General features: G+C 44.4%; 1 protein-coding gene across 1 annotated transcript in view; it reads left to right on the top strand.

Moving 5' to 3' along the window:
- Nucleotides 1-802: 802 nt before the first annotated feature.
- AMFR (autocrine motility factor receptor) overlaps nucleotides 803-11,947 on the top strand; it is a 32,989-nt gene continuing 21,844 nt past the window's right edge. Inside the window, exons 1-4 of the mRNA XM_009643256.2 lie at nucleotides 803-895; nucleotides 2,761-2,925; nucleotides 4,698-4,850; nucleotides 11,734-11,774. Coding sequence (XP_009641551.1) covers nucleotides 833-895; nucleotides 2,761-2,925; nucleotides 4,698-4,850; nucleotides 11,734-11,774 — 422 coding nt within the window. The 5' untranslated portion in view covers nucleotides 803-832. The remainder of the gene's footprint in view (nucleotides 896-2,760; nucleotides 2,926-4,697; nucleotides 4,851-11,733; nucleotides 11,775-11,947) is intronic.

Raw genomic sequence — 11,947 nt, 5'->3', positions numbered from 1 at the left:
GCTGAACCGTCAGTGAAAGGCTGGACATCTGCTTTACAGTGTGCTTGCTTGGCTGAGGTGCTGATATTTGAATATACTGAGCAGCTCCAGCCTGCTAAAACTTGATCTTAGGACCTTAAATTAGGAGCCCTGGAAAAGTTTATTGTATGTCCTTTAGAAATGACAGGGTGAGGCTGCTTCATCATCCCCACTGCCTCCCCTTTTTAGTGTTCTGCACAGGGCAAAAGTTAATTACAAGTGTCTTTGTTAAATGCGAGAAGTAGTTTGCCCAGGCCTGTGTATTCTGCGCCTTGCTGCTTTGCTTTAAAGCATTTTCCCCAGAAGGTTTAACCAGTGTTGTTGCAGAAGGGGTGCACGTTGTTTACTGTGTTTCGTGACAATGTCTGGATCTTGTTCCTGTAACAACAGATTAAAACTGGAGCTTTCTCATCTGCCGTTCTGTTAAATAAAATGAGCATCTCTGTGATCTGTTAAGTTTTGTCCCCGTGTTTCTTGGTGCTAGGATTTGCTAATTCATATAAAGCAATTTATTGTGAAGAGGTAGGTTGGTTTGTTGGATCTACCGGGGGATCAAAGTGACTGTGTTAGTACTTCTATAAAAATGTTCAGTTACTTATCAGCTACTGCATGTGTCTTGGAAGAGGCCAGGCTTAAATTTCACACACACACACGCAAAAAAAAAAAGGCAGCTAAAACTCTTCTGTGAACAATGGTGGGTTTTGTTAGACCCGTTCTTTCCCTTTCTCTCTCTCCCTAAATAGGGCAGAAGTATTTGTCGCTGACTGCTTTTATTCCTTTCCAGGTACTAGTGAACACTGCCTGCTGTTTTCTGATGCTGGTTGCTAAGCTAATCCAGTATATGGTGTTCGGCCCTCTCCGTGTCAGCGAGAGGCAGGTAAGACAGCCGTTTGCTGCCTTGGATATCTGTGGTCTCTCGTAACTTCTTGGCATACGACCGGTGTGGTTTTCTATATGGAATTGCTTGAAAGTACACATGAAAGATGAATTTTAGAACAGCTGAAGTCTTACCATTATACTTCTCGGTTTTGGGAATGCTGGCCAATAAAAGCCTACAGAAGACAATCTGCCCAAGAAACCCTTCCTGGTTAGCCAGGATATCCACAGCCACAAACTTGCAGTTTATTTCTGAAGGGAACTTTTCTTTTTCATTGTTGCTATTGTATTTTATAAGCCTGCGGTCAGCTTGAAAATCCCGCTTCCTTCATGAACTTTGTCAGGGTCTTCACAGGTGCACCCTCATTTCAGAATCTTACTGAAGTGTTCTTCTGGATTCGGTTTGCACTTGGCAGCATTTCTCCATTGTCTTTCATAGTTATTGGTGCTGGCAAGTCGGAGTTCCCTCTCGGACCTTGTTTTGTGCCTTGACTGCCGGAGAAGCGCTGCCCATCCTCAGGTTTGTGAAGGAGTAGGCAGGCACATGCCCAGGGAAAGGAGGTCAGCAGGGCTGAAATCTCAAGCTGTGTAGTTCTGCTCTTGGGCTAGGTGAGAACATTTTCATAAATTTGGCCGGAGGACCGTTTAAAGCCTGGGTTTTTTTAAGAACAGGATCCTGCAGAAGATAAAAGGAGCAGCAGCAGTTTGAATAGCATCTGTGTATGTTGATTTTTTAAAAACAAAGGCAAATGCATAAGTTGCTCTGTGTGAATGCAGTGGTTTGAAGTGTGTTCATATGTTTGAAAAAAAAGGGTGTGTAAGTGCAGTTCTTTAGGAAAAATGAGGATTTGTGACGTGCAGAACTGCGGCACATAAAGCTTCATTAATAGCCCTGGGTCTCTCAAAGTTATTTGTGATTCATACCCCATAGAGCCTCTGAGTGAAGTGTATTAAAAACAAAGCACTCCCCAACTGCATTGGGCCAGGTTTTCTTTCCAGTCCATGTTAACTATAAGGATGTGGCATTTTACCCAGTGGTAATTTCCAGGATGTTCTCTACCCTCTTTAAAAACTGAAGTAAAAAGCAGTAACGGTGTGGATCCATGTGTGCTTGGACAGTGGGAGTATGCTTCAATTCTCCCGTGAAGGAAAGCTGGTTATTAATATTGGCGAGCCAAAAATGGCAGCATCTTGAAGGAATTCTGGGCCTGTCTTAACTAAACTCCTGGTGACTTCATTGTGTTCTTTAACACAACATTTTATTTCCTCCTTTTTGTTTTTTTTTTTAATCCCCAACAAGCTGGCTTGCTCTCGGCTGCTGGAGACCATCATATTGTTTCTTTCATACTGCAAGTGCGTGGGAATAATTTTTTTTTTCATTGCTCATCCATCTCATTCTCCACTGTAGGCACTGTGCTTTTTAAGAGCAGACTTTGTCATCTTTTCTTAATCATCTGTGCTTTTTGACAGGTTTTTGGAAGCAAGGTGCTCGGCTATTGGGACATCTTGTCTAACTAACCATGGCAGTTCCTTGAGTGTCAAGCTGAGATCAAGCTTGGTTGGTGCTAAGCACCGTTTTAGAAGTATGGCAGGAAGCAACGCTGTGCACTGTGTTGCACGGCTATGCTGCAGTGGTGCAAAAGACCAGATAGATGCTAAGGACCACTAATATTTCTAATATGTTTTTAATTGAGTAAGGGTAACAAATGCTGTTAGAGATGTGCATGCAGCAGGCTTTTGCTAACATATCATTGCATTTCTACTTCCACATTTTTTTTGTTTTTCTTTCTCTTTTTCCCTCCTTTTCTCCCCTGCGTGTGGATTGTCAGTGCTTTTGCTACAGTGACCAAATACCTTCCTTTACAGCATCTCAAGGATAAATTCTGGAATTTCATTTTCTACAAGTTCATCTTCATTTTTGGTGTGCTGAATGTTCAGACAGTGGAAGAAGTGGTGATGTGGTGCCTCTGGTTCTCTGGACTCGTGTTTCTTCATCTTATGGTTCAGCTCTGCAAGGATCGCTTTGAATATGTAAGTTTTGATTAAGGGCTGTCTTTCGGGACATGAAAATTCTGTTTCTGGTTCAGGCGCTGGCTTCTGATAGATTCCAAATGGATCATTTAGACCTTTTCCCCACCCTGCGCTGCTGAACACGTGCACCTCCCGCTAGCTTCGAACACTCGCCTTAAAATGCAACGTCAATCTTACTCCTTCAGTTTTCCCATCAGACAAACGGAGCTGAACACTTACTGTCTTTGATAAACTGCTCCTTATATGTGCCCTGTAATTACTATTACATAACTTGGTGAGGTGTCTTCATCGCTCTCCTTAGTGACGAAATCTCGACAACAGCACATCCCTCAGATTGGTGCCCTCTGGTATTGGGCTGCAAGCGCATTCTGTGCTCAGGTTTCAAGCTCGTTTACATCTACCAAATGTCGACTGCCAATGTCTTTACAATACACAGCGTGACTTTCTCCATGAGTTGTGTCCTAGTTTCTGCTAACACCAGGAATAAATGCAGTAGAGATGCAGAAGTGGAAGGCTGGGCAAGGAAGAAGGAACTGGAATTTGACCAGTAAATCTTGGCCTTTAAATGTCTGTAATGGACATGCATTTTCCTCAGCCCATCTGTCCTGGAATAAAAGTTTGAACTAAATTGAATCCACGAATTTCCTTTTGGTAGCTCTGTGCCTTGCAATATTTTTTTTATTAATGTCCAGTAAGGCCTGTTAATTGGGAAGCAGCGAAGCACTAAGCTTGAAGCTAGATTGGTTGGGGTTAGGAAAATTGAGGCAGAAGTGAACAAGGCAGTCATCTGATATTTTTAATGTTCAGAAAGCTGTAAAAGAACAAAGCTTATGTGGGAAGAAATCCTTATTATATTCCTTCTGCATTCAAAGTGTGTATCGTAATTCTTTGCTTGGACAAATGGTACTTGCGTGATCTGCCTTGTCAAACTCTCAGGGGGACGTGGAACTGAACCAGATACAAACAGGGAAGAAAGAACCAATTTAAAAACAAAACGTGGGAGTCAACTTCATCATCAATCAGACCAGAGTGAAGCTTGGGGCAACTTCTTCCCGTTCCTGCCTTGAAAATAAGGGGATGGACCACCTAGATGCTTTTCCTCTTGGGTCGCCTTTGATTTAGACAGCCTAGGTGCAGCCTGCTGTTAAGGTAGTTTAGAGAATGGATGTGCTGTAGATGGTATTGAATGAGACAACTGTTTTCAGTAGGCTTTGTCCAGCAGTCTCTAGCTGCAAGTTAAATTTTTGGGGGAGGTGTCTCTTCCAAAATAAAATGACATTGGAAGAACTAGAGGCTGGAAGATAAAGCTGGACAAATTCAGACCAGCTGTAAGGTGAAAACCTGGCAGAACAATTAATCTTGTTGCTCAAACGACTGTATGTTAAGTTAGGTGTCTTTCTAAAACGCATGTTCATCCTAAGCAGATGCTGTGGACTTGATGCAGAAACTACCATGTGAGAAAGTGCCCATGGTTTTCTTGCACAGGTGATCTAAACAAGAGATCAAATAATCTTAATGATCCCTTCTAGCTTTAAAAGCCTGATGAATGTAAATGACAGGAAGATGAATGAGACGTTGGGGTGGCATGTGGTTTTAGCTTTATTCTCTGTGATTTATTGCTACATTGTGTGGCTGAGGTCGCGATACTGGTTTTATCCTAGAAAGCAAAAGGTTTTCGTGAATGTGGACTTGTTTGGTGAGTTGACTATGGAAGGCAGGGTGGATGAAGTACTCCTTTAAACCTGTCATGTATTTATGTATTTGTGTTGCAGCTTTCCTTTTCTCCTACCACACCCATGGGCAGCCACATCAGAGTCCTTGCCCTGCTCGTAGCCCTGCTCCTCTCCTGCTGTGGATTAGCAGTTGTCTGTGGTATTATTGGCTACACCCATGGCATGCACACGTTGGCTTTCATGGCAGCAGAGGTGAGACTTCTTTCATACGTGTCGGGGTTTCTGCTTTGCTTTTCACGCCTCACTTGGGGGTATCTTGGCATGCGGTGGGTTTTCTTTGAGTTTCCCACAAGGAAGAAACTCCAGGTGCAAGCAAGCCCTCGCCTGTTTTAGCGTAGTTGCCAGATCTGTGTGCTTTCTCTCCTTAGAGTGTAACCCTGCAAAAAACTCTTTGTCTGAAGAAGAGAATGAGAGGATAAATCCGTAAGATGATGCTGAAATCAAATGGCAGCCTATGAAAAAATAATGGTTGTGCTTCATGAGCGTTGCAAGAAGCGTTAGCTGAGATGGCCGCTGGAGAGAGGGAGAGAGTGTAAAATGTGCATGAAAATGTATTCTGTACCTCGGCCTGTTTCTTTGAGGTTGTATTTTCTATTTCATTCCTCCCAAAAAGGAATGAGACGGACATCTTTCCTTAAGGCATACTCACGGATTTGCTTCTGTTTGTGCAAGGAGATGCATCTCAGCTGAGATGAGCAACTCATATTTGTACACTCCTGAACCCACTGCAGCCTGGAGTAAACATCAGTGTCTTTGTGGTGTGAACACCAGTATGTTTTTGATGTTATGGAGGGTTGTACTCTGCCTGAGGAAGGGATAATCTTAAAGGGGAGGTAACCAGTATAATTGCAAGTAAGTCATGTTACCACATCCTTAGTTTCGATAACAAGTGGCGCGTACAATTTATCTTTTTCTTCTCCTATCTTGAATTCATGCTTGGAGTTAGTAAGGAGGAAAGAAAACAGTCAGCTGATAGTAGGATTATGTGATGCCAGTCACACCGCAGTTCAGTTATTTAATATGTCAGTTTACTTTTCCTTAAATACAAGAATACACAAGGCCAGATTTGTTATTACACAGTGGAAGGGTATTGAAGATTTGTCAGTGTCCCTAACAGGTGAGGTCTCATTGGTGTTGTGTCTCTTATCTTGGCTGGGCAGAAGGGTGTATCAGGCGCGTACCAGTGTGGGGTATGTTTATCGGGGAGTGCTACAGTGCCAACGTGTTGCCTTGTTAGCACTGTGCTGCATGGTGGCGTATGTGTTTTGGGCTGCAGGATGGGGCTCAGTCATTCATTTCAGTGGGAGCTGTTCTGTCTGCTGATTAACAAAGGAGTGTCTCAGCCAGCGTGAGCACATGGTCCTTAGCCAAGCCACCGATCCACGCAGCCCGCAGTGTGGACAGCAGAGGAGGTTTGTGGGGAACTGTTGTGGTTTAACCCGGCACCACACAGCCGCTCGCTCCTGCTGCCACAGTGGGACGGGGGGGAGAATCGGGAGGGAGTAAGATTTGTGGGTTGAGATAAAGACAGTTTAATAGGACAGAAAAGGGAAAATAATAATAATAGAATATATAAAATAAGTGATGCACAATGCAATTGCTCACCACTTGCTGACCAATGCCCAGCCTGTCCCCAAGCAGCGGCCTCCTGGGCAGCTTTCCCCCGGTTTATATACTGGGCATGACGCCATATGGTATGGAATAACCCTGTGGCCAGTTGGGGTCAGCTGTCCCAGCTGTGCCCCCTTCCAGCTTCTTGTGTCCCTGGTAGAGCAGGGGAAGCTGAAAAGTCATTGCCTGGTGTAAGCCCTGCTCAGCAACAACTAAAACATAAGGGTGTTATCAACACTATTCTCATTCTAAATCCAAAACACAGTGCTATGCCAGCTACTGGGAAGAAAATTAACTCTATCCCAGCTGAAACCAGAACAGCATCGACCCCTTATTCTATACCATCTATGTCACGCCCAGGTCCCACACTTTCCAATACATTCCAATTAATCACCATCACTTTTCCTTTCTTCTCATATATGCACACAGCTATCGTTCGCTATAAAACGTTCATTGTGTTCATTTAGTCCGTGACTTTGGGCTCCATAACAGGGCTTCAGGGCAGGAGAGATGGTGCGTGGTGGTGGGTTGTTGCATGCTGAAGCCACTTGTGGTTCCATTATCATTGTGCTTTGCTTGGTTTTCATCTAAGTTCATTCTTCATTAATCTGGGCGATTCTTGCTGTAGTACCACTGATATGGCATATAGCCACCATAGACGTGATGACATACATCATTAAAATCATACAATTCAGTTCAGTGACACCCAAAATCAAATCCTCTTGAGGCACACATCGGAATTCCCCATCCTCCCACATCACCCACCAAGTGCACTCAGGTCCTTGAGCAAAAGCAATCCCACAAATGCCTTTGCTCGAGGCAGGAGTTAACCCAGACTGTCCTCCCCAGCATATTTTTTATGTGCGCTACAGGAATTTTATCCCCCTCACCGGCGCGTAAGAGGTTTGATTGGACAGGGCCAGCTTGGTTGGCAGATCCCCTCGTGTTGACTCACCAGGTGGCCTTTGCTAAATGTGTATCCCAATGTTTGAATGTCCAGGCACCATTGCTCTCAGGGTAGTCTTTAACACTCCATTGAGTTGTTTGATTTTCTTGTGGGCTCATACGTGTGATATACCCACTCAGTGCCATGCTCTTTGGCCCAGGTGTCTATGAGGCTGTTTTGGAAATGAGTCCCATTGTTTGACCCAATTCTTTCTGGGGTGCCATGTTGCCACAGGACTTGCTTCTCAAGGCCCAGGATCGTGTTCCGGACTGTGGCATGGGATATCTTTCCAACCATCTGGTAGTTGCTTCCACCATGGCGAGCACATGGTGCTTGGCTTGGTGGGTTTGTGGGAGTGTGATATAAGCAATCTGCCAGGCCTCCCCGTATTTATACTTCAGCCATCGTCCTCCGTACCAGAGAGGCTTTAAACACTTGTCTGGCTTGATCGCAGCACATGTTTCACGTTCATGGGTAACCTGTGCAATAGTGTCCATGGTCAAGTCCACCCCTTGATCATGAGCCCATCTGTATGTTGCATCTCTGCCTTGATGGCCAGAGGTGTCATGAGCCCACAGAGCTATAAATAATTTGCTATTGTGTTGCCAGTCCGGATCCACCTGAGCCAATTCAATCTGAGCAGCCTGATCCACCTGCTGGCTGTTTTGCTGTTCTTCAGTGGCCCGACTCTTGGGTACATGAGCATCTACGTGATATACTTTTACAGCCAGGTTCTCTACTCAGGCAGCAATATCTTGCCACAGTGTGGCAGCCCAGATGAGTTTGCCTCTGCACTGCCAGTTGCTCTGCTTCCATTGCTGCAACCACAGGGCATTTGCCACCATCCGTGAGTCAGTACAGAGACAGAGCACTGGCTGTTTTTCTTGGTCAGCAATATCTAAAGCCAGCTGGATGGCTTTCACCTCTGCAAACCGACTCGATTCACCTTCTCCTTCAGCAGATTTTGCAACTTGTATAGGACTCCATACTGCTGTATGCTTTCCCACAAGGCGGCAGGACCCATCAGTGAACAGGGCATATTGCTTCCCATTTTCTGGCGGCTTATTGTACAGTGGGGCCTCTTCAACACGTGCCACCTCCTCCTCTGGTGATATTCCAGAATCTTTGCCTTCTGACCAGTCCATGATCACTGCCAAGATTCCTGGGTGACTGTGGTCTCCTATTTGAGCCCGTTGTGTGATCAGTGCGGCCTACTCACTCCACGGAGCATCAGTTGCGCGATGTGCAGAGGGGACTGTCCTTTTGAACACCCAGCCCAGCACCAGCAGTCAGGGTGCCAGGAGGAGCTGTGCTCCAGTAGCAACCACTTCAGAAGCTGCTCAAACCCCTTCATATGCTGCCAATATATCTTTTTTCCATTGGAGTATAGTCGACCTTGGACACTGAAACATCAGTGCATTATCAACATTCTTCTCATCCTAAATCCAAAACACAGCACTATGCCCAGCTACTGGGAAGAAAATTAACTCTATCCCAGCCAAAACCAGGACAGGAATGTATAGGAGAGGGTGTCCCACCCTTGCTTGCAGCAGCTGGCATTTGAGGATGTTGCTGAGCTGAGAGTTGCACAAACCTGTTGGGTTTGATAGCCTCAGATGGACTCTGGAAAGTTGTCTGATAGTTTATTGAACTCATTTATACTTTGGCCTCTGCAGTATCCAAAGGCAACAAATTCCACATTTAACTTGGCTTTGTGTACACAAAAGAGCTCTTCTAGTTGTTCTGAATCTTCTGTCTGATAATGTCCCTGGCTACCATCTAATACATTTATGGCAAAAATCCACAAAGAATCATTCCCTGTTTACTTTTGTTCACACCATTTGTTATTTTCTAGACCTTTCTCCTGTTCCCCTTCTGACTTTTGTTCCAAACAAGAGAATTCTGGTCTGTTTAATCTTTCCTCCTATGAAATTGTCTAGCATCTCGCCCCTTTCGGAACCCTATATGGGTCGGGTGACCATGAGTAGTTTCCTTGACTTTAATACCCGGCACTTGTGTAAATGGAATGAAACATTTACGGCACAGGTACTAGCAGTGACACCTCGTGGCAGTCCTCAAGCTCTCGTCAAAAAGCCTGAAATCTTGCAGGCTAAAATGTTTTCCTGGTGGTGGCTTGTGTGATGCTGTTTGAGAGGGACCCTGCCAAATGTATTCCATTAGCGTGTATTTAATTACATTAAGTTACATTAGGCTATTCATCTCTCTCCTGACTCTGCAAACATTGATTTAGCTTGATGCCTCTGGGTTTTCAATAAAGCAATACGGATGTTTTTCTCGGGTTTTAGTTAGGCTTCCCCTTGTCCTGTGTTGTTTGTCAGCATTTTCTTTCCTACAAAGGATGGATGTGAAATGTGCAAACGCCCAGAGAAGGTTGAATAAGGACAGTCTGTATTTTTGAGTAAACATTAAGGGGTTTTTGCCTTAATGTATGGTATTTGAGAGTTATAGTTTAGCAAGTAACGCCCAGTCTATCTTTGCACCTTTTTTGTTGTGGGAAGGAATTACTCCATTCCTATAGCAGCCATCCTCTGATCCTGTTTCATGCATCTCAGTTGAGGCCGTGTAACGATAGTGATATTCAAATCTTAGAATTATACCTTAGAGATAACAGTATATTTTCCTGTACAGCTTCTTATGCTGCATCAGTTATCTTAGGGTTTGGGTGCCTTCCAGTTGTGTGCTGGTCGACGTGACTAGGACCTGCCAGTGTCACGGAGGGTAAGTCTGTGTGTAGTAGAGCAGAGCAAGAACGCTTGAGCTGTCACTACTGAAAGCGTCCTGCTGTACGTTTAGAACGCCACATTATGGAGTTGTGTAACTTGTGATGCAATGTTGTCCTTTCTGCGAGGTATTTCTCATGCCACAATGTTGCAATGCATTTCTGGAAAGCGTGGAGGAACCAGAGACCAGCGCCGTGACCCAGTCTACGCTAGCTTGTCCTTTTAATTGTGATGATCTCACTGCCTCAGCATTATCCAGTATAAATCATGTCTTGGCAACATTAACTTAAAATTGTGAAGCTTAGACTCTTCAGATCTCTACCTGACAGATGTCTTCCTTATTGGAGACGTTATGGCCCATGTACTGGTTTTGGCACAGATCTGTGCTCAGTGCCGTATCCATCCAGCAGCTCAGGTAATCATTCCATTTCCCCACTTGCACAGTTAGAAATTTGGACATGTTTACTTTTCCTCTGTGGTCTGCCCAAAGTTTCTCCGTAGCCAGAAACCCCTCGTGTGAACAAGGTGCAGTCTCTTTCCGGTACCCACATGGTGGCGTAACAGGAGACAGAAGAGAGTCTCATAATGTGCCTCGCAGGAGCAGCTGAGGTGCCAATTTCAACTTTTTTAATGAAAGATGTTTGTGATGAGAAGAGAACACCGTGCTAAGATGACTTGTCGTTACCTTCTTGACTCTTTTTGTGTTATTTGAATGATGTGTGCATTTTATCCTGAAGCCCTTATTTGGATAAAAGTTTGCGCTGGTGTTTAAATAGTCACAAGAATGCTTATTTTAAAGCCAACTAGTAAACAGTTGGCAGGTACGTTGGATATTACGGAGGGTTAAATACGCATCGAAGCATTTTAAGAATGCTTTTTACAAATGGAAAAAATTATTCAAACCAACTGTTCTAAATGCTATATTGGGAAGTTTGTGGTTTTGATAGTTCTGTACTGCTTTTAATGCTCAGACTGAAGGCATACCATCGGACTGGTCCTACAGAAATGGTTGTAGTTGCTGGTTATAATCCACTGCATCTTGGTGTAGACTGGCCCCTGCTGACTACAGGGCCGTGTGGGCAGCCTCTGAAGGGGTTCGTTCTGCCCCGTTTTCTTTCACTGGGAGGATACAATGAAGGGATGGGGCACAGGTTAGAGAGAGGTGATGGGGCCACGTTTCTTAGATAAGAGCCTGTGGAAATGTGGTTTAGGTATTCTGGAAACCAACCTTTCTGGTGACTTGTCTTTACGCTTCTGATCTGCTTATGCTTTCTGATATATTCAGGTTTTTTTCTCTGTACTTAGCCTAGAGAGGCAAGGGTGATTAAAGAGAGAAGTCACTTTTGCCGTGTTCACATCTCGGCAAAGGGGAAAAATTACTTGAAAGTGCTTCCATGGTTCTTCCTCAAATTTGCGTTACTACTTACTTGGTTCTTCAGATTTTTCTTGAGCAGGGGGATGATTGCTGCCTTCACCTGAAGGTAGTTGGTGGGATTGTGGTCTCAACACTCACTGAATGATAAGAATCGAAAAACATTATGTGCTGGGTAGCGGGGGGAAAAGTGAGACTTAATGACAGCAATGCTCGTGGCTGCCTGTCAGCATCGTGCGTTTGAGAACAACTTCTTCCATATTCATATATAAGCTTCATAGGACTTGTGAAGTTGCAACAAATGCATTTTGTTTTATAGCCACTAAGCTCCTGCCTCAGGACCACTGTCCCTGACAGAGTGCATTAATACACCTTTCCCCCCCCCCTTCCTCCCCTCTTTTGCAGTCTCTGCTTGTGACAGTCAGAACTGCTCATGTGATTTTACGGTGAGTACCTTACACTTCGCAGGATGGTTCTTCAAGAAGGTAGCACATATAGCCTGTTGATTTAAGAGGTGTATGTAATTACCTTGTTGAATTGCAAATGCACTTTTGGAGATGGGCAAAGGTGGTTGACTTTAGCCTGTGCTATTTTTAAGCATGAATTCTGCAGTGCATGG

The sequence above is a fragment of the Egretta garzetta genome, unplaced genomic scaffold, assembly GCF_000687185.1.
Source record: "Egretta garzetta isolate BGI_Z169 unplaced genomic scaffold, ASM68718v1 scaffold27, whole genome shotgun sequence".
Classification (NCBI taxonomy): Eukaryota; Metazoa; Chordata; class Aves; order Pelecaniformes; family Ardeidae; genus Egretta; species Egretta garzetta.
Note: the sequence above shows the minus strand (reverse complement) of the source record. Positions and strands in the feature narration are given on the sequence as shown.